This window comes from Scyliorhinus canicula, chromosome 4 (assembly GCF_902713615.1).
Source record: "Scyliorhinus canicula chromosome 4, sScyCan1.1, whole genome shotgun sequence".
Lineage (NCBI taxonomy): Eukaryota > Metazoa > Chordata > Chondrichthyes > Carcharhiniformes > Scyliorhinidae > Scyliorhinus > Scyliorhinus canicula.
The window spans coordinates 180,918,997-180,942,493 of record NC_052149.1 but is presented as its reverse complement, the minus strand read 5'-3'; the positions used below and the strand labels follow the sequence as shown (position 1 = coordinate 180,942,493).

At 47.2% G+C, this 23,497-nt stretch overlaps 1 protein-coding gene across 1 annotated transcript in view; it reads right to left on the bottom strand.

The window, feature by feature from the left end:
* The window catches only part of unc5a (unc-5 netrin receptor A), a 717,175-nt gene extending 696,018 nt beyond the window's left edge, over positions 1 to 21,157 (bottom strand). The window contains exon 1 of the mRNA XM_038795643.1: positions 20,812 to 21,157. Coding sequence (XP_038651571.1) covers positions 20,812 to 20,905 — 94 coding nt within the window. The 5' untranslated portion in view covers positions 20,906 to 21,157. The remainder of the gene's footprint in view (positions 1 to 20,811) is intronic.
* Positions 21,158 to 23,497: the final 2,340 nt, after the last annotated feature.

Sequence of the window (23,497 nt, the reverse complement as noted above, 5' to 3'; positions counted from 1 at the left end):
GAAACACTGTTCTTAATTATGTATTTTTGTGTGGAATATAGTGAGGAATAATGTACAACCCAGTGAGGAACCAGTCCAATCATTATGTAAACAAAGAATAATTATTAAAGTTTAAAAAACACACAAAAGACTAATATACACTCTGACACTTTAAGTATATGAAAAACTAAAACATTTTGTTTTATCTGTCTGAAGTTACTCTTGTTCCCAAAATATACCCAGATTCCTTGAACTCACTGAGACACCCCATTTCCCAAGCAATATCCAATCTTAGACACACACAGTTTATGCAGAAGACAATTTCGATGAAAAGTGTCAAAATAATAGCAGAAAAATAAAGCTTGACACAGCCTATGTTTATATTATCAACTGTCCAAATTGAGTATATTTCTTTCCTTGTGTGTCTTTCCCTAAAAGCTTTTCTCCTAAAGTTTTAGAATCTTCAATGTAATGTGCTAAGCAAGCAATTCATGTCAGGAAACAAAATAGGTACAGATTGCTGTTCAATAAAAATAAAACAGCAGAAGCATTGTGTAATGCTCGGATAGTGTTAAAAATAGAGATCTTGTACTATAAGTGGAAATGTCAGACTCCAGGTTACCTCACTCTCACGAGTGCATTTTAAGTGTTAGATTGCTGCCTTGTTTTTAAGCTGAAAGGTATCCTGAATTCACATCTCCAGACAATCATAAGTTTGCATCCCATTGTTTTATGCCCAGCTACTTGACAGTTGCTAATTCAGTTTTGAACTGGATTGGTATCCATTTCAAATTAGACATACTGTGTAAATTGTACAAATGTGTCTCCCCAGACCTGCGTCAAAGTGAAATACATTGTACTGCAGTTTTAAATTCAGCTGCAATTTCAAATAATTAAGATCAAGCTGACTATAACAAGCCTGATTTAAATCCCCACTACTTTTAGATTCTCGTAGACTACATAGTGCTCTTATTTGATGCTATATAAAGCATATTCTGCTGGAGGAAAATGTTCAAATCAATAGATCAGAATTTAATTCAAGTTCCAATGCAAACAAAAGCAGCATCCCATAACAGGAGAGCTAATGAATTATCAGTATAATGTGTTTTTCTTCCCCTACAACCACTAACCCAACTCCATTCTAACATCTGGTCGTTCCTTGAGCAAACACTGCCATATGGTTAGCAATTAGCTCCTTTGGTCACATAATGAAGGTATGGTGAAACAATAAAATTTTCACTGTTTTCAAGTATATTCTCTAATGACTAAAAGTTCATTTACTCAAATATAAAATGTTGAATAAGAAATTGAAAAAGATTATACTATATTATATCAGATTCATTACACAATGCATTGGTCTAACTGCAAAAGGTTTAATACCTTCCTGTCACAAGATGTGCACAGTCATTTTCAATCTTTTCATCTTCCTTTGCTGAACGGCACTACCACCAATCTCTACTTGCTTTCAGGTACATTGCACGTGTAACTGGTCATTCTTTTATGCACATGTCCAGATAAGGGTCTGAAATTTGTTTGGCTCACTGTATTGGTAGAAATGTGACAGATTGAGACTGCTAGACAACAGTACCATAGAATTGTGAAATGTTGGCTGTAGCGTGTTTTGCTTTTCTGCTGGCCAAAAGCCATCTTCCTCATCGCCTTAACATCAAATAAAGCAGAAAATTCCAAATCAAATTTTAAACCTAGCAGAAAGCTCAGCTGTCATTTAGCAAATCTGTACCCCATACATACTGTATATGTGCAAATAATTCAGACATCACATAAGTCTGTGGTGCAAATCACACTGAGAATACACAAGCTACCTTAACAGGGGTAACAGTCAGAATCCAAAATAAATCACTTCTCCCTGTATTGGGACCAAGGAATGGAGGGAGGAAAAGCACCAATTCATTCGCACAGCTCCAAGAATAATTCCTGTGCCACAGAAATAAGCTTAGGTCACACACCCCTTGAGACTGAGGTGCCATTTTGTTGCCCACAGCAGGTCTATTTTTATCTTCCCAATTAATTGTTCACTCTTTTCAAGTACCTTTCCAAGTATCCATGTCCCTTTTAAACATGTTGATTAATTCTGCAACTACTTTCTATTCCACAGCCTTTTCATTACCCTTTGTGCGAAGAAACTTTCTTGATTCAATTATAATTGGCTTTCCCTTTATTACAGAGAGTTGTTGCCCCATCTAATTGCAAACTCACCTTCATTATTTTGAACACATACCCATCAAATCATCTCCAGTAAATATAATCAGTTTTACACAGTTTTGTACCTGTGTAATTCCAGTGGCACTTCCTTCCTTTTTATGTTTCGTACCTCATGTGCCAAATACAAGCATTAATCTATTTCATGCTGTTTTTTCTCATTTGATCTAATTTTTATGTCTTATGCAAACATGGACCCCAAGCCTCCAAAACACTGCTCCCTGCCTCAGTCATTCCCATTTTAAAATTATAAAAAACAGGGCGCTATTCTCTGGAAGCATTTCTAAGTGTGGTAGCGAGCGGGAACTGCCGTGAGCATCCCAGTGCTCGGCCCGGCGAGGCCGGTAACACAATAAAATGTTAACTGGTCCACTTAACGAAACCCCACGTGCTTTACGCTGCAAATGGAGGCGCGCCAGCCAATTCATCAGGACCGCATTCACCAGCTCCCCTATAACCAGGTCGAGCATCACATACACAGCTCTTGCACAGTCAACCCCACTTGGATCTCAGCATGGCACTGAGATGACCAGCCCCAAGATTTGAGACTTTGACCTGGGTAGTCTCCCAGATGCGGTCAAGGCCAGGAGAGATGTCCTGTTCCCCCAAGGGTGCTGGAGAGTGATCCACAGGGCAACCTATGCTGCCTGGGATGAAGTGTCAGCAGCCATCAGCTCAGGTAGCGTGGCCAGGATGACAGGCCTCCAGTGTCGCAAGAAGATCAGCGACCTACACCGGGCCGCCTCATGGGTTGACAGAACTATCCCCCCCCTCCTCCCCAACATCTTCTCACCCCCATACGAACAGCCCTCCCAATCCTCCAGTAGCCCCTCAGCCCTCGCTTTACCTCCCTCCATTCAACCCTGACCTCCAACCACTGTGAACTACATGTGTGGCTTACAATCCCCTCTCAGTGTCTTCGCAGGATGCACATCAGGTGGAGGCAGTTCCTGGTACAGGAACACATGATCAAGGGGTTGGCATGGAGGGCCCGTGCCCGGTTGCCTTCCTCCCCCTGCAGTTCACCACACCTGCAGTCCCATTCCTCCCTCCCTCTAGCCCCCCCTCCCCCCCCCCCCCATGGCAGCCCACCCCCAACAGGGGTTTCACCCCACACCACAGTTAGCCCCCACATCCCTCCAAGCACAGGGACAGCATGTCCAGTGCCCCTGTGCTCATTGCCTGTGAGCAAAGATGGCCACTCCGTGTCCCCACAGCAGCCCTTCCACCCGTTTCATGTTTTCCAAAAGGAGTACCAATCAGTGCCCACATGGCCACTTGCTGGGGAGGCCGCTGGATCACGGGAGACTATTGGATATGGGGTGACTCCCGCTAATTGCTTGAAAGTAGGGTTTAAGTGGTGACTATTGGTTTGTCGCCACGTTACAGCGGGATCCCGATTTCATCTACAGGAGCGGGCTAGTTGCATTACAAACGGTTTGGCGCCCAGCGCGGTTTTCATTTTTGGCCTATCCCGCAATTCACCGGCCTCAGTCATTCCCATTTGACAATGAAAAATCAGGTAATTTCTATGAGGGTTCGCCAATCTTAAATACCAATTTTATGCCTGGACACGAGTCGAAAATCAATTGCTTTTTGTTAAACTGCATTTATGTCACTTTTTAACCAATTGCTTAATCTACTTCCAATCTACTTCCTTATGCATGCTTTGGACTCTAATCAACTGATACTTGACTCTGGGTCCTTTTGTTGCTGCTCTGCCATTTTCCATTACAGAAAACTTGTTGATATTTGGATTAAGATTGCAATGTTCCATTTGTTCTGACTGCATCTCTTACTCAAGCATTTTCATATCAAGACACTTGCACTTAATGACAATATATTTTTCCATTTTACTTACTTTTCCCCAAATTTAGATTCTACTAATAGTCACTCAGTGGCGTTATGGTTCTCGAACCAAGTCAATCTCCAATTGTGCTCAGCTAAACATAATCTCAGGCTCAATTCATTGAAATAACCATGAGGAAAATAAGGAAACAAATGGTTCGAATCAAGTGGTCAGAAAATGTTGGACAGGAAGACACAAGAACAGGTCTAGAGCTAGATGTAAAAACCATGGCGTTGAGTTAAAAGAACCAGGTTACTAAAAGGAGAAAAAGAGACATCAGGCATCAAAGAGCTTCAATGTTTGCAGGTGTGGAGATGATTTGGGGTAGCATACAACAGGTAAGGAATAGAAAACGTGGTTCATGAAGCAAGAGACCTCTGACACTTCTTTCTACATAACTAGACAGTCTACATTATGTGGAAGGAGATGGCAAAGGCAGCCAGCAAAACATCCAAATACCAAGGACCCTGCTACAATGTGGGAGGAAACTGAACAGCAAAAGTAACTAACAAGCCAAGTGCACCAATAGCCTGCTGACACATTTAAGTAATCACTGAGTTTCAATACCCTCGCACGTTCACAGAATAGATATTGCTCCATGCAGTCAGTCTGTGACATTCAGCCTTAATATTCTCTCCCATTTTGGCATGCCTTTTGCCCTTTGAAGTTCACCCCATTTCCCAAGATCTGAAGGCATAAATTTAGATAAGAAGCTAGAAACTCTGGTATTTCACAATTCTGAATTCCTCTTGCAGAAAACGCTGGTACATAATGAAAGGGCCAACATCAGACAATTAAACCGAGCAGAAGGAAGAAGTTATCCTGGACATTAATTCATTTAAATGCGTGGCAGATGGAAAAAATGGAGGTCCTGAACTCTCAAGTCAGTTTATGATGACCAAGTCATTATATCGGAAGCTTTGATTATGGAAATAAAGGAAAGTGTGCATAGAACTTGTCACTGGAACTGCAGTGTAGGATAATGATGAGAGTTGTAAGTGACAGCAAAAGCCTGTAACGCAAGCTTTTTTCTTTTGTCTCCTCAGGTCATCAAGGGAAGAAACATGAATTGAATCAGTACAGGAATAACCTCCAGGCCCTTCCGCATCTGGCGATAACACCAACACCTGCAAGTTCTCCTTCAAGTCACACACCATGCTGACTTGGAACTATAGTCACTGTTCCTGTGCTGTTATTGGATCAGCAACCAGGAACTCAATCCCTAACTGCACGGTTGATGTACCTACACCACATGGACTGCAGCGGTTCAAACAGGTGGCTCATCACCACTTTCCCAATGGTAAGTAGCGATGGAAAACAAATACTGACCTTGTTCATGTCCCATGAAACAATTACTGAAAAGTTGCAACAGAAACAAGACTACCCCATTGCTGTTATTCCTACATACATTCACCAGCCCCAGATATTTACTGCGGATCAGAAGATAAAATACATAAGGGAATTTCATTGGGCGAGTCTCAAAACACAGTAAAAACAAGTTGAATGCATTGAAGTAGATTCTGAGCAATTAGGCAATGACCAAGGAAATATCAGTGGTTTATTTCCAAGGAAGCAGATCTTAATGGGCATCTCATGAAATGAAGGATATTTGCAGAGCATAGAAACATATGGAGATATTTCACAGCAGCTGCTTTGCAGGAGTGGACTTGCCTGGTAACAGAATCCAATACGATTCTCTGCAGCTACAGAGGGATTTACTTCAAAGCAGTACATGCTGTGGCAGCGTCAGCAACATCCATACTTATGAGTAACAAGGCATCATGGTCAATGTTTTCCAAGTGGAAAGATTGCCAACTGGCTCTCAGAACTTGGAGAGACAGTGTGGGTAGCAATGGCTGCTGATTCCAAATGAGCCAGAGGAACATCTCAGATACAGATGAGACTGCCCAAGCACTTATTATCCCTGGTTATATAGTGGGCTGGGATGGTCTTCCAATGCTGCCAAGCCCAAACAGTGTAGAAGAGTCTGAGGAGGTATCACATGGCTTGGTTATCATACATTTGGGTGTCATAGTGCGTCATGAATCTGCAATTATGCTGTCAATTTTGGACAGCTGGAAAGTAGTTAGGCATTGCTACTTTGCAAATATGCATCTCTAAATGCTCATACCTGAACTCTGGCTTTCCCAACCATAAAAATATAGACTAACTGCACACTATTAGTAATGTAAACTCAGTTGCAATCAAGTAGATTTGAACATGCAAATTCTGCTTTTTCCTCAAAGGCAAACAAAGAGATAATTGGAATAGACTGAGTACATGATGCAATGTTTCAGGCTGGGAAGGAGAAGCAGGTGGGATAAAAATAATTCACAAATCTTTTCAATTTCATGTAATTTAAAATAGCTCCTGCTACAATGAAGGCCGCTCTTTTTATTTGAAAAATACGAGCTCATGGTTCAGGGTTAAAATTAGCATGGATAAAGGATTGATTAGCTAGCAGGAAACAGAGAGTAGGCATAAATGGGTCATTTTCAGGTTAGCAAAATGTGACATGTAGAGTGCCACAGGTATCAGTGCTGGGGCCAATGTATGGTTGCTGAATTTTCTGATGACACAAAAGGAAAGTAAATTGTGAAGTGGACATAAGGGCCGGGATTCTCTATTCCCACGGTCAGGTTCTGACGGCGGCGTGAAAATCGGCATGAACCACTCCGGCGTCAACGGTCCTCAATTGTCCGGTATGCTCGCCTTATGAGGGGGCTAGGCCAGCGCCAGAGTGGTGCCCGCACTGCAGCCGGTGCGAGTTTGCGCATGCACGCTACGGCCAGCGTGATTCTGTGCATGCGCGCCACAGCTGGCGTGATTCCACATATGCGCATGGGTTCCTGTCTCCATGCGGCCCCCGGGGAATATGGTGGAGCTCTTTAGGGGCCCGGCATGCAGGAACAGAGGCCCCCATGGAACCAGCCCACCCGCCGATCGGTAGGCACCAATCACGGGCCAGGCCACGGTGGAGGCCCCCCCGGGGCCGGATCCCCCTACCCCCCTCCACCAATACGGCCCTCGCACACAGAAATTCCAGGTCCTGTCGTGTGGGACCATACGTGACCCATGCCCGCGGGACTCCGACTGGCACGGGGGCGATCCCGCAGGCGCCCAAGAATCAGCGCCAGAGACTCGGCAAGCCGGTGTCAGGGTCGGAGAATCCCGGCCAGGGAGTCTGCAAAGGGGCAAAGGTAGGTTAAGTGATTGGGCAAAATTTGGCTGACAGAATATAATGTGAGAAAATGTGAACTTGTCCGCTTCATACAGAGGGATCTGGGTGTTTTAGTTTATAAATCACAAAAAGTTAGTATGCAGGGACAGCAAGTGAAAAGTAAGGCAACAGGAATGTTGACATCTATTGCAAACGTGGTGGAATATAAAAGTAGGGATATTTTACATCAGTTCAGGTGAATAGGGCGATGTCAAGACCACACCAGGAATGCTGTGTACAGTTTTGGCCTCCTGATTTGAGAAAGAATATAAATGCATTAAAGCAATTCTTCTTTCTTCTATTAAAAGTAATCCAGTGAAGATTAACCTGACTGATACCTGGAGGTTAGCTTACAGGTTGGGCCTGTATCCATTAGAGTTTAGAAGATCAAGAAGCAATCTTAATCAAACAATAGAAGATCGTGAGGAGAGTTGACAGGGTTGATGCTCAACAGACGTTTCCCCTTGTGGAAGTAAGGCGGAGCCGAGAAGATTTTGTTTCTCTCAGGAGGACATGAATCTTTGTAACTCTCTTCCTCAGAGTGGTGGAGGCAGGATCAATGAATAATTGTAAGGCAGAGGTAGATGGAGTCCCTTGTTAGTCAAGAATCTAAACTTATCAGGAGTAGGCAGAAGATGGAGTTGAGACAACAATCAGAGCAGCCAATATCTTATTTTCCACAGTGACCAATTGGCTTACTCCTGCTCTTAATTCATATGTTTATTATGTATGTAGATATAAAAATGGAGATTGTTAATCTGTGGGAAAGGCAAATTATTTTTGATAAGGAATCATTTTTATTTTTAATAGTGTTAAAGATTGTGGCAATTAAACAAAACAAAAATGTTGTTTCAAGTTAGTGTCAGGCATTAAAACAAATAGCCTGCTCCACGAAACTTGCGCTTTATTCTTACAACTCAGCACTTTTCTCTCATTGCCCACACCATCATTATGTATGGACAGTGTGCAGAATATTGTAGGTGGTGCCCATCTGCAGTGAAGTCTAAAAGAAAATATAGAAAACCCGACCAACCCCATTTGAAAATGGCTGAACATGGGAGATCAATATTTTTCCATTCTCTTTTTGCTTCTGTGTAGCATTTCATTGTAATTACATTTATTACAGCTGCTTAAACTGTAGAAAAGCTCTAACAGCGTCATAAAGTCTGCAATTTAATATTGACAAAAGGTGTAGTGGGCATCTTACAAAATATCCAGCAAATAATTTTAAGACAAGTTAACAGTTAGATCTGAAACATGGTAAAGTGAATATTCTGCAGAGAGAACAAAATGATATTGGTGGCATTGGAGGCTTGATGCTGCTTATTGCAACCATTGTCAAGCTAGGTACATGATGAAAGGATGTCAGGAGTATCCCAAATTGTATAGGTGGTTGCCTATGGCGTCCATAGCTGAATACTGGAGATAAAAAGCACTCCATAGTTTTGTTAAATTTGCCTTTAGGGGTTTATTATTGACACACAGGTTTGGTGAGACAGGGGTGAGGGGTGAGGAGGGAGTTGGCACGGCACATTTTCTTTGTTCATCATCCATAGAAAAATAGTGAATCCATGCAAAAAGAACACTTTTAATAATTTAGCTGCAAAGTATCAAAACAGTAAATCTTTCCACCAAGACATTAGAATAGTTCATAAGAGGTTAATGACAGAAGGCCCTTTTTTTCCCCTCTATTCTTTCATGGGATGCTCGCATCATTTGCAAGATCGACATGTCTCTAATTGTCCTTGATGTGAGTGGACCTTTGATCAGTGTTTTTCAAACTTTTTACCCGGGACCCACTTTCTCATGACCTTCGGGACCCACTCCAGCCGAACTTTGCTTACTTTTCCCGTTCGCTTACCTTTAATGTGAAAGGGGAGCCTGCTTGGTCCTCACAATCTTCCTTCAATAAGGTTCACAGGCGGACAGGGCAAGTTCAGCCAGTTCCTCTGCACTGTCTTCACCTTTGTTAGAATGAAAAATCCAACCTTGCATCTGTAGATCGTCAGGAAGGGTAATAGCAACAAAATGCTTGTTTTACTCAGCACTGGATACTCTTGGGAGATGCTATTCCAGAACACTGACAGCATCTTGGGCTTTTAGTGTGTTTTTGATGTGCTAAGGTCAGGCACAGCAGGGTAATCTTTTCATTTGGAGTCAGCAGTAAGTTAATAAGTGAAGTTAATAACTGACGCTAAAATAAATTTTTCACCCACCACTTCTTTCAAAATCTGAAATGTATCCTCTCATTTATGAGTACTGCCATGCATATAACTGATGTAACATCAATTGGATTCAAGACACGATTAGGATCCGAACTGTGCCTTCAATCAGCTAGTTGTTAGCCCGGTGGTCGACTACAGAGTAAGGCCGACCGCCGGGAACTCTGGGTTCTTATACCCCGCCTCGGAGGCGGGGTCTACTTGCCTCTCGACCAATTGGTGAGCAGTCACATGACTAGTCCCAGCCAATCAGATGAGAGGCACATGACCAGCCAGAGCCAATGGGAAACCCATGCTCTGCACTAATGGCAGTGCTCACATTCATACCACCACATTCACCCCTTGTGGAGAAAAAAGGCGGGGGGGGTGGAAGTTGAAGAGAGAGGGGGGGTCCGAGGACTGGTGGTATGAGCAGCTAAAATCGAGAAAGGTGGGCTGCCCACTGGCTCGTGGCAAAAAAAACAATACTACTACTTAAGGTGCAACGGAATAACAACAAAGTTCAAAATGTGCAACGGAATAACAACAAAGTCCAAAATGTCCCATGGCCACATCAGATGGACACGATCAGCCTGTCGGGTGCCCGTGGTGTTCTAGAGGACCGTCGCAGTGGAGCCGGTGACGTTGGGCCGATGGTCGTCCTTGCCTACAGGAGCGTCGGTCGTAGATGTGTCTCCATACCCCAGGCCCGTGGTGGAGACGCTGTAATAGGGGGAGAGGAGGCATGTGCGCTGGGTCATGGGGGTGCTGGGGGGAATTGGGGTTAGGGGGGAGGTGATGATGTAGGGGGAGAAGGCCACACGCCGGTGGGTGCCAGGTCCCGAAGCGAGACCGTATCCTGCCGAACGTCGGGATACTCCATGTACGCATATTGCGGGTTGGCGCGGAGTAACTGGACTCGCGCAACCAACAGGTCGGACTTGTGCACCCGCACATGCTTCCGGAGCAAGATGGGCCCGGGGGTGGCCAGCCAGGTCGGGAGAGGGGATCCTGAGGACGACTTCCTGGGGAAAACAAGAAGACGTTCATGAGGTGTTTGATTAGTGGTAGTGCAGAGGAGAGACCGGATTGAATGCAGGGCGTCGGGAATGACTTCTTGCCAACGGGGAATAGGGAGATCTCTGGACCGTAGGGCCAGCAGGATGGTCTTCCAAATGGTGCCATTCTCCTGCTCGACCTGACCATTACCCCAGGGGTTATAACTGGTCATCCTGCTAGAGGCTATGCCCCTGCTGAGCAGGAACTGACGCAGTTCGTCACTCATAAAGGAGGACTCCCGGTCGCTGTGGATGTACGCAGGGTAACCGAACAGGGAGAAGATGGATAGGAGGGCCTTTATGACGGTTGTTGTGGTCATGTCGGGACAGGGAATGGTGAAAGGGAAGCGGGAGTTTTCGTCGATAACACTCAAGAAATATGTGTTACGGTTGTTGGAGGGGAGGGGACCCTTGAAGTCTATACTGAGATGTTCAAAGGGGCGGGATGCCTTGATCAGATGCGCTCGTTCGGGGCGGTAGAAGTGCGGTTTGCACTCGGCGCAGACGTGGCAGTCCCTGGTGACTGTCCTGACTTCCTCAACGGAGTAGGGCAGGTTGCGGGTCTTAATAAAATGGTAGAAACGGGTGACCCCTGGATGGCAGAGGTCCGTGTGGAGGGAGCGGAGGCGGTCAATCTGCACGCTGGCGCAGGTACAATGGGATAGGGCATCGGAAGGCTCGTTGAGCTTCCCAGGACGATACAAGATATCGTAGTTGTACGTGGACAACTCGATCCGCCACCGCAAGATCTTGTCGTTCTTGATCTTGCCCCTCTGTGCATTGTCGAACATGAAAGCTACTGACCATTGGTCTGTGAGGAGGGTAAACCTCCTGCCGGCCAGATAGTGCCTCCAATGTCGCACAGCTTCAACAATGGCCTGTGCCTCCTTTTCCACCAAGGAATGGCGGATTTCGGAAGCCTGGAGGGTTTGTGAAAAGAAGGTCACGGGTCTGCCCACTTGGTTCAGGGTGGACGCCAGAGCTACGTCAGACGCGTCGCTCTCGACCTGGAATGGGAGAGACTCGTAGATAGCATGCATCGTGGCCTTTGCGATATCCGCTTTGATGCTGCTAAAGGCCTGGCGGGCCTCCATCGACAGGGGAAAGGAGGTGGACTGGATGAGGGGGCGGGCTTTGTGGCGTAGTTGGGGACCCACTGGGCATAATATGAGAAGGAGCCCAGGCAGCGTTTGAGGGATTTGAGGGAGTTTGGGAGGGGAAGTTCCATCAGGGGGCGCATGCGTCGGGATCGGGGCCTATCACTCCGTTACGCACTACGTAGCCAAGGATGGCTAGACGGTCGGTGCTAAACACGCACATATCCTTATTGTAAGTTAAATTAAGGAGTTTTGCGGTTCGGAGGAATTTTTGGAGGTTGATGTCGTGGTCCTGCTGGTCGTGGCCGCAGATGGTGACGTTATCGAGATACGGGAAGGTGGCCCATAAACCATGCTTGTCGACCATTCGGTCCATCTCCTGTTGGAAGACCGAGACTCCATTTGTGACACCGAATGGAATCCTGAGGAAGTGGTAGAGGCGCCCATCTGCCTCAGACGTGGTGCACTTTCGGTCACTCGCACGGATGGGGAGCTGGTGGTAGGCGGACTTAAGGTCCACCGTGGAGAAGACTTTGTACTTCGCGATCCTGTTAACCAGGTTGGAAATACGGGGGAGAGGATACGCGTCCAGCTGCGTAAACCTGTTGATGATCTGACTGTAATCAATGACCATCCGGTTTTTCTCCCCAGTCCGAACAACCAGCACTTGGGATCGCCAGGGACTGTTGCTGGCCTCGATAACTCCTTCCTTAAGGAGCCTCTGGACCTCGGACCCGATGAAGTTCCGGTCCTGGGCACTGTATCGTCTGCTCCTCGTGGCGACAGGTTTACAATCTGGGGTGAGATTAGCAAACAAGGAAGGGGGCTCCACTTTGAGGGACGCGAGGCTGCAAACAGTAAGAGGAGGAATAGGCCGCCAAATTGGAAGGTCAAGCTCTGCAGGTTGCACTGGAAATCCAGGCCCAAGAGTGCCGGAGTGCATTGATGGGGGAGGATGAGGAGTTTGAAGTTTTTGAAGACCCTCCCGTGAGGTCCGCTATGCAGCACCCGGTGATTTGGACGGAGTGCGAACCCGAGGCCAATTCAATCTTATGCTTAACTGGGTGGATGGGGAGCGCGCAGCGTCTTACCGTGTCGGGGTGGATGAAACTTTCCGTGCTCCCGGAGTCCAGCAGGCACCTCGTTTCTTCTCCTTGGTGGGCTTGCCGGCTGCAGTCGTCAGGTAACTATTAAAACACGCCTGCCAGTGTTTAAAGATTGCAGATGCATTTGAAGCATGCGGGCTGGTACGGAGGCAGTCAGGCTTGATGCGTAGCTCCATTCCAAAATTCTAGCTGATTAAATTGATGTCCCATCAATTGGATTCAAGACACGATTAGGATCCGAACTGTGGCTTTAATCAGCTAGTTGTTAGCCCGGTGGTCGACTACAGAGTAAGGCCGACCGCCGGGAACTCTGTGTACTTATACCCCGCCTCGGAGGCGGGGTCTACTTGCCTCTCGACCAATTGGTGAGCAGTCACATGACTAGTCCCAGCCAATCGGACGAGAGGCACATGACCAGCCTGAGCCAATGGGAAACCCATGCTCTGCACCAATGGCAGTGCTCACATTCATACCACCACAATAACACACATCCTTACTTGACAAAACAATTGACAAAACTATACCTCAAGAAATCATCTTAATATTGCTTTGTTTTCAAGTTAAGTTTCTTCTTTGTAGACTGTTAAACAGATGCCCTGGAAATCTGTTCAAGGATAACACTAGCACTGCTCTGCCCTGCCCCAGACTCTCCTTAGCAACTGCAGATGTGAGATCCTGGCCAGTAGGTGCTCAGCCTATTTATGTCTTGGGCCATCTTTCCTGTTTCAAAATGATTCATCTTCACAGTCCTCTTACCTTGCTTGCTAGCATCTCGAATATGGAAGAATCTCCACTCGGTGATTTGGCGCCAAAAGCACGTACATACAGGATGTTTGATGTTAAGTATTGGTGCAGGGCGCGTGACCAGCTCACTGCTGCTACTTTTGGCCAGAGGACTGCACACAGTCTCATTTTATTCTCATTTAGAAGGCGGCAGCAGCCTCCAGTCTTGGTAGCAGCCAGTGGGCACTGTTCCCGCGATCGGGACCACTGCAGGAACTCTGCTACCGATCGGCTCCATGACCCTTCTGACACCCGCCCTCGGGTTGCGACTCGCACTTTGAAAATCCCTGCCTTAGACAATTGCACAAAATTAGTTAAGAGTCAGTCACATTCCCTGGGGTCATATGTAGGTCAGTCCAGTTAACGATAGCACACACCCTCCCCTAAAAAATGAACGTGATGAGTTTTACAACAATCAATGACCGTTGTCATTCACCATTACTCAGATTAGCTTTATATTCCAGAATTTAAATTGCACTGACTGCTGTGATGGGATTTGAACCAGTGTCCCCAGAGCCCCTGGATAATTAGTTCAGTGACAGTAAAACAAGCCACCATCTGCCCGGTGATGAGACAAGTGGCCTTTCCTCATTCCATTCTCTATTTTCTTACAATTAATGAATGCATGATCAATAAATAATAGTTAAAAATTTGATTGAATACAGACAAACAGGACCAGTACCATATCATTTTGAGGCCACCCCAGGGTCTGCCCCTGTTATGGAACGTGATTGTTACCTGTTAAAAATGGAAACTATTAAAAGTGTCTCCATACCTCTCCTGATGACTCGGGTAGTAAATATTCCACCAGGTGTCATATTGCGCTGTACAGATAACAAGAGCCCGACGCAGAGTTAGAATTTCATTTGATTCATACAACGTAGGATAGAAGAGTTCAAATGTTATACAATGTTTGCATGGGCTGAAAGGCAATGATAAATGCAATTTATGTAGTCAAATTCTTCCAGGGATTGACAAAACAAATATTTTCAAATAACCTTTCAACTATTTTATTCTCTTGGCATCACGTACACTTAACAGCTTACAGCAAATGATGTTTATGATCAACGTTAAATTTGAACTACAGTGGGTCTATTTCAGTCCGAAGTTTAAACACAGGGGATTGGGTACAAATGAGAGAAGCATGTCCTCATACAGAAAATCAGAAGGGAAAGAAAGACATCTTCATCAAGACTTGCTGGCACCATTGTAGATGCAGCAGGGAGATTTTCAGTGCTTGATACACCGCCAAAAACTAAGAGTAGTTTTGCTTTGGAATGTAATTAGAATGTTACTTCATAGCAATAAGGAGAGTTCTGCCAACTTTAAAATGTCACTAATGCATAGTGACCAGAAGAAATGTCTCCCACCTCCCCCTTCCCAAGGTGCTCAGATATCCTCGGCCCAGCGGTGTAATCAGGTTTAAATTCCAAGGGAACATTCATCACCGTTCAAAGATAAGACTTGGATACCACACACTATGAATCACTCATTTCATTTACACTTTCAATTAAATGCACAAAGCTGTAGCAATGCAAACTTTCAGGGTTTCCTGCTGTAAGTCACAAGATTTTTTTAAAAACCACATACAGATTTAGTGGACATTCATCAGCATTTTACAACCAACAATGATTGGAAAATGAAACTAAATAAGAATATTTAATATTGAACACGAAAAACGACAATACTGTTTGACATAAAGTTATTTGTTTTCTAAGATACACAGTCCTTAGTATTCTTGGCTTTCATTCTTGGCGGGGCGGCACGGTAGCATGGTGGTTAGCATAAATGCTTCACAGCTCCAGGGTCCCAGGTTCGATTCCCGGCTGGGTCACTGTCTGTGCGGAGTCTGCACGTCCTCCCCGTGTGTGCGTGGGTTTCTTCCGGGTGCTCCGGTTTCCTCCCACAGTCCAAAGATGTGCGGGTTAGGTGGATTGGCCATGCTAAATTGCCCGTAGTGTCCTAACAAGTAATGTTAAGGGGGGGTTGTTGGGTTACACGTATAGGGTGGATACGTGGGTTTGAGTAGGGTGATCATTGCTCGGCACAACATCGAGGGCCGAAGGGCCTGTTCTGTGCTGTACTGTTCTATGTTCTATGTTCTAACTCTTTTGCAAAAAGAAAATCACTTCACTTTCAATAGGAAATATGCACATGTTTTATTTCCTACATTTGTTACTCAGCCGAGCTACCACAGTAACATCCAATCTTTTTTCCTGGCGAGTATTGTGAACACAGTAGTTTAAGTAGTATGCAGTGTAAAGAATACCAAAGTACATGGCACCGTGCCATAAAAGGATAGCATACCTTTGGTGTTTAGATATTAAGAATTCAAGCTTTCTGCTTCATGGTTCCAACGGAACTTTCGATTTGCTACTACATGCCGTGCACTACCCTTTCCCCCAGCTATGCAGCATCCTGGATGGAATGCATTCAAAAGCATGAAAAATTGTAACTACTTCAGGCAAAAAAAGATTTGCAAAGCCATGATACCAAGATCAACTAAAGAGTGTCAATTGAACACGAGCTCCTGAATGCTGCATTTTAATGTCAATGAATACATAACTTATGCTGGTGCATTCCTCCGTATGAAGTCAGGAAAGAAAAAACAGCTTGCAAGGTTGCTGTCTGACGACTAGTTTCCGAATGATGTACCATTATTGCTAAAGAACACAAAAATGTTATTTTACACACAAACTGAATCTATCCAGAAGGGCCTCCATGATATGTTCAGCAAAAGTGCCCAAGGTTATCGATAAAAATGTTGGCCACCTAAAGGTTCATCCCCACAAAATCAATCCAATTTCAAATCACAGCGAGTCATACAGACTGGGAAAGTTGAGTTTGTATTCCCTCCCCGCAGATGCTGCCTGGCCTGCTGAGTTATTCCAGTATTTTCTGTTTCTAATCCTGCAGAATTTTGCTTTTATTCTAATCTTCAAATCATGTTTCCCTGTCAGAATGCACTCAGTCTATTTGATATCATCACTGAAATTCTCCCTGATCTGCTTCAGTCAAACAATCCAAAAACTTGGTCTTGAACTTGTCACTTTAATAGAGTGGCAGGCATTTCACCTATCATCGCCAAAGTACAAAATTGCAAACATACCAGGGTACACCCTGCCATCATTGTGAACCTGCCAGGGTACACCCTGCCTCCATTGTGAACCTGCCCGGGTACACCTTGCCCCAATGGTGAACCTGCCCTGGGTACACTCTGCCTCCATTGGGAACCTGCCCGGGTACACCCTGCCCCAATGGTGAACCTGCCCTGGGTACACTCTGCCCCAATGGTGAAACTGCCCGGGTACACCCTGCCCCAATGGTGAACCTGCCCACGGTACACCCTGCCTCCATTGTGAACCTGCCCGGGTACACCCTGCCCCAATGGTGAACCTGCCCTGGGTACACTGTGCCTTCATTGTGAACCTGCCCGGGTACACCCTGCCCCAATGGTGAACCTGCCCGGGTACACCCTGCCCCAATGGTGAATCTCCCCGGTGGTGAACCTGCCCGGGTACACCCTGCCTCCATTGTGAACCTGCCCGGGTACACCCTGCCTCCATTGTGAACCTCCCGGGTACACCCTGCCCCAATGATGACCCTGCCCGGATACACTCTGCCTTCATTGCAAACCTACCAGGGTACACCTTGCCCCAATGGTAAACCTGCCCCGGGTACACCCTGCCCCAATTGTGAACCTGCCCGGGTACACCCTGCCCCAATTGTGAACCTGCACGGGTACACCCTGCCCCAATTGTAAACCTGCCCGGGTACACTCTGCCTCCTTTGCGAACCTGCCTCGGGTACACCCTGCCCCATTGATTAACCTGCCCGGGTACACCCTGCCCCATTGGTGAACCTGCCCGGGTACACCCTGCCCGGTGCTGAACCTGACCGGGTACACACTGCCCCAATGGTGAACCTGCCCGGGTACACCCTGCCCCAATGGTGAACCTGCCCACGGTACACCCTGCCTCCATTGTGAACCTGCCCGGGTACACCCTGCCCCAATGGTGAACCTGCCCTGGGTACACTGTGCCTTCATTGTGAATCTGCCCGGGTACACCCTGCCCCAATGGTGAACCTGCCCGGGTACACCCTGCCCCAATGGTGAACCTGCCCGGGTACACCCTGCCCCAATGGTGAACCTCCCCGGTTGTGAACCTGCCCGGGTACACCCTGCCTCCATTGTGAACCTGCCCGGGTACACCCTGCCTCCATTGTGAACCTGCCCGGGTACACCCTGCCTCCATTGTGAACCTGCCCGGGTACACCCTGCCCCAATGATGACCCTGCCCGGATACACTCTGCCTTCATTGCAAACCTACCAGGGTACACCTTGCCCCAATGGTAAACCTGCCCCGGGTACACCCTGCCCCAATTGTGAACCTGCCCGGGTACACCCTGCCCCATTGGTGAACCTGCCCAGGTACACCCTGCCCCATTGGTGAACCTGCCTGGGTACACCCTGCCCGGTGCTGAACCTGACCGGGTACACACTGCCCCAATGGTGAACCTGCCCGGGTACACCCTGCCCGGTGGTGAACCTGCCTGGGTACACCCTGCCCCAATGGTGAACCTGCACGGGTACACCCTGCCCCAATGGTGAACATGCCCAGGTACACCCTTCCCCAATGGTGAATCTGCACGGGTACACCCTGCCCCAATGGTGAACCTGCACGGGTACACCCTGCCCCAGTGGTGAACCAGCCCGGGTACACCCTGTCCCAATGGTGAACTTGCACGGGTACACTCTGCCCCAATGGTGAACCAGTCCGGGTACACCCTGCCCCAATGGTGAACATGCCCAGGTACACCCTGCCCCAATGGTGAACCTGCACGGGTACACCCTGCCCCAATGGTGAACCTGCCCGGGTACACCCTGCCCCAATGGTGAACATGCCCGGGTACACCCTGCCTCAATGGTGAACATGCCCAGGTACACCCTGCCCCAATGGTGAACCAACCCGAGTACACCCTGCCCCAATGGTGAACCAGCCCGGGTACACCCTGCCCCAATGGTGAACATGCCCGGGTACACCCTGCCCCAATGGTGAACCTCCCCGGGTACACCCTGCCCCAATGGTGAACCTACCCGGGTACACTCTGCCCCAATGGTGAACCTCCCCGGGTACACCCTGCCCCAATGGTGAACCAGCCCAAGTACACCCTGCCCCAATGGTGAACCAGCCCGGGTACACCCTGCCCCAATGGTGAACATGCCCGGGTACACCCTGCCCCAATGGTGAACCAGCCCGAGTACACCCTGCCCCAATGGTGAACCAGCCCGGGTACACCCTGCCCCAATGTTGAACATGCCCGGGTACACCCTGCCCCAATGGTGAACCAGCCCGGGTACACTTGCCCCAATGGTGAACATGCCCGGGTACACCCTGCCCCAATGGTGAACCTGCCCGGGTACACCCTGCCCCAATTGTGAACCTGCCCGGGTATACCCTTCCCCAATGGTGAACATGCCCCGGTACACCCTGCCCCAATGGTGAACCTACCCGGGTACACTCTGCCCCAATGGTGAACCTCCCCGGGTACACCCCGTCCCAATGGTGAACCTGCCCGGGTACACCCTGCCCCAATGGTGAGCCTGCCCCGGGTACACCCTGCCCCAATAGTGAACCTGCCCGGGTACACCCTGCCCCAATGGTGAGCCTGCCCCGGGTACACCCTGCCCCAATGGTGAACATGCCCGGGTACACCCTGCCCCAATGGTGAACCAGCCCGAGTACACCCTGCCCCAATGGTGAACCAGCCCGGGTACACCCTGCCCCAATGGTTAACATGCCCGGGTACACCCTGCCCCAATGGTGAACCGCCCCGGGTACACCCTGCCCCAATGGTGAACCTACCCGGGTACACTCTGCCCCAATGGTGAACCTCCCCGGGTACACCCTGCCCCAATGGTGAACCAGCCCGAGTGCACCCTGCCCCAATGGTGAACCAGCCCGGGTACACCCTGCCCCAATGGTGAACATGCCCGGGTACACCCTGCCCCAATTGTGAACCTGCCCGGGTATACCCTTCCCCAATGGTGAACATGCCCGGGTACACCCTGCCCCAATGGTGAACCTACCCGGGTACACTCTGCCCCAATCGTGAACCTTCCCTGGTACACCCCGTCCCAATTGTGAACCTGCCGGACTTTATTTGGAAGCTGCGAGCATTGAACACGCTATCTAGATATTATAGCCATTGTGCAAATTAATAATTTAAACGCAGGTTAAGTACGATAAATGACATTTCTGCCACAATATAATAAAATGTGCATAAACGTTTGCGGTTTCTAAAAAAAAATTCCCAAGTCTCAAAGTTATCAGCAGGTCAGATTCAGCCGTCACTCACTTCGCCCCATCTTTCGGCACTTCCACCTGCTCTCACTCGCCTCTGTCACTCACATCTAATATTCTTCTTTCTTAAAATTATGTGGAGTACTCCGACAGAAGCCGAGCCCTCGTGCAGAAACCAATAAATAATAGATACATCAACCATTTGTTCATCCTTCGTAATACATTTCATACATCGCCACTGTTGCAGTATAGTGACCAGGAATCCCATCTCTCAGTGACTTTTCTCGTTTCCCTCGCTCGTTCTAATTGAGATATCATAAAGTTTAACGGCAAAAATGCAGCAGAACAGCGTCAGCATACGATGAAATGGGATATTCCTGAATTATATTGTTCAACTGTAACAGGTTGCATTTACCCAGTTATCATATCATATATATATATATATATATACACACACACACACGTATACCCGCTTTGCAGATTGAACCAGTTGGCAAAACAGGCTCACCTCGATTATTAGACATATACATATGTATTGAACACCGGGGGGGGGGGGGGGGGGGGGGGGGGTCAGCGAGCTCCTGTAAAGAACGTTACTACATTCAGTTGCAGGAAATGAACCTTTTCACAAGGTCAGTTTGTAACGTTTAACTTTTCCTCAAAGTTAGCGAATTATATATTACATGTAAGGGGAAGGGTGAGTTGGGGGGGGGGGGGGGGGAGGGAGGTTCTTAATTGACCGAAGCTCTGAAAACAACAGAGTTTACCCCGAAGAACAACGACCCGTAGCAAAGGTCAATAAGCAAAAAACCTGCAAGGGATATCTACCAATTAACCTGAGTAGACCAGACAGCGGGCAGTGCTCATCCCTGTCTGAAGACCGCCGCTGACCAGTGCGAGGGCAGGAGTCACAATTCACCCCCTTGTATCGCAAAGTTACCTTTATTCCTGTGGATGTAAGTAATCCAGAAATATTTTCTTTTGTTTCCTTACCTTGGCAGACGATTTGCAAATAGAGAAGGGCAGACCAAACGATAAAGTTTAGCATTCCCAGGCTGCTGCTACATAAGTGCTGAAGCAATAGCATCCCGTTTGCCGCGTATCCGCGCCCAAATGCTCCACAATTGAAACTGCCCTCGCCTGTGCCGGGAGTAATTTCTCGCCAAATCAAACTGTCCTGCCCGCCTCACCACCACCACCAGGCAACACATGTGTATAACACATCGCAGGCTTGTCAGAACAGCCCAGATGTGGGCTTCAGCGCGCGCCTGTGTCACACAGGAAAATAAGTGTCTTTTTTTTTATCCGGAGTGGAAGCAAGTTCGAGTGACTGCTCGATACTCTCCCACAATCATCCCTGTTCTCTTCAGTAGATTCCACGTTTATTAGACACCGCGAGTGCTTGTGCTCATTGCAGAGCTATTAACAAGGTAGCTCTCAAAACACGGAGCAGATTTGCCGGATCGTGCCTTGGCACTGAGCTGATAAAGGCTCTTTTTTATGATAGATAATCATATATTTCTACCCGTGGCGTTCGCAAATTGTGCAAGTGGATAGAAATCACCAGAAAGTGATGATTTATTGTGCTGTGCTGCTGGAAGTGGGAAAAGCAAAGTTGCAAGCTGCAAAATATTCATGTCACTGATTTCGGAAGTGACTGGAAAATAGCTTCCAGATCGCTTGTGCCATACATAACCCGAGCCGCCCTTTAATATTTACCAGGTACTTTCGCCATCGGAACTGGGAGGTATCACTGTAACCAGCAAAGTGTCACTGCCAAAAATTAAACACTTGGAGACAGAGGGGTCGTGTGCTGTGATGTTACTGGCACAAATAATGTTTAACCTTGCCCCCCCCCCCCCCCCCCCTGGTCTGAGTTACTCAGTTTGACATGACTGAGATGAAGGCAAAATGCTTCACATCGACCCTGAACCACTTCATCCACAGACTAGTTACCGGGCACGGAGCTGCCACAACTGGAGACAAATATCAAGGGTTACATTGCCATTCAGAGAGTCCAAGGCAACGTTCAAAGTTGCAACTTCGCGCGCGAATGTAGATCAAAGCAACTAATGATAAATTTAAGGATAGATTATTTCCCGATTCATGTTTAGAAGTGGTAAATTTATCAGCCCGATTGGTAAAATAGTTATGCAATTACAAAACTATTCACATAAAAATAAACTGTTGGAGTTGGAATTATGAAAAGTGATCCATTTCTCAGTGTATCAAAATTGTTGCTTTTAATCTACAACGCCGAGGTAAACCAGGCAGGTTGATTTATTCAGAGACTTCCACTCTACTGAGCAATTTTTTTAAAAAATAGCAAACATAACAATTAAATCTCAATTGCCCCGCGCGAAACGTTTTAACGTTTACGCTGAACACAGCACTTAAGGACTCTAGAAGCCACAGTGGATCAAGAAATAGCTGCGGCGACGCTGATGTTTAAACCGGAGAGGTCATCTGAAAGCTTTGGAGACAGATCCTCCCAGCTCAATTCTAATTCCTGGTCTTGGGAAGAGTGTAACAGCCCAAGTGGAATTTTAGATGCTGACCAACACCTACTGGTTACTTTGTAGATAACTTCGATATGAATAATTCTTCGTCCCATTCTTTAAACGGAACACAAAGAAGGGACGCGGCAATCTGAACTGATAAAAGATCGAGGCGGCATTTATATATTGACTGTCACGTCCTTAAGTCTCAGGGTGACAATCACTAGGTGCACTGTGTAATATATTTTTGGTGGAGTTGGTTGAAGACAAATTGTTGACTAGAACAATGGGATAATTCTCTGGAACAGTGTTATGCTCAGCACCTTGAATATATCCTCTCAGTCTTTGGATTGAAGGGATTGTGTGGAGATGGTGATCAATTCTGCAGTGGATTTGATGTCATAAACTGTTGCTCAAATCTGAGAGCATGGCCAGGTGAATTAATCTGGCAATAACGGTAAATGATTGTGTTTCTTTGGGAAAAAAATAAAGCTGTAATAGTGATAAGAACTATGGAAGAAGTGCCCATCAGCACTTACAAAGAATTGCTGAAGAACATTGCAAAATCCATGTGTGTGTGAACCCTTGTTCAGTACAGTACACAATGTACTGAAGTAAACTGACAAAATAATAAATAAAATGTGCACATGAGTGGTAAATGTGGGCTGAACATTTGTGATCAATGTGCAACACACTCTGAAACACACAGAGGTGAAAGGTCATCGGTTGAATTCTCCATTCCTGAGACTAAGTGTTGACGCCGGGGCAGGATTCGTGGACTTCCACGACAGCAAAACTGGCGCCGCACCTGGTCCGATTCACCGACCGTTGAGAGGCTAGCACCGGTGGTACGTGGAAAACAATCGATTCCACTAAGAAATGGTGCCAGATTCATGATTGACACACAGGAGACTGACAAGCTGCATCCGCATATACACACTTCAATCCCCACACACACCCATCCCAACCAACAAGATGGCAGCGAGGAGAGCGGCCCCGAGATTCATAGACACCGAGCTTGAGACCCTCCTGGACGCTGTGGAGGAGAGGTAGGTGACCCTGTACCCTGGCTCAGGAAGGAGGCTGCCAGCTGCTGTCCTTCGCCGGGCATGGGTGCAGGTGGCAGAGGCCATCAGCACCAAGAGCAAGACCATCCAGACCCGGCCAGCAGTGCAGGAAGA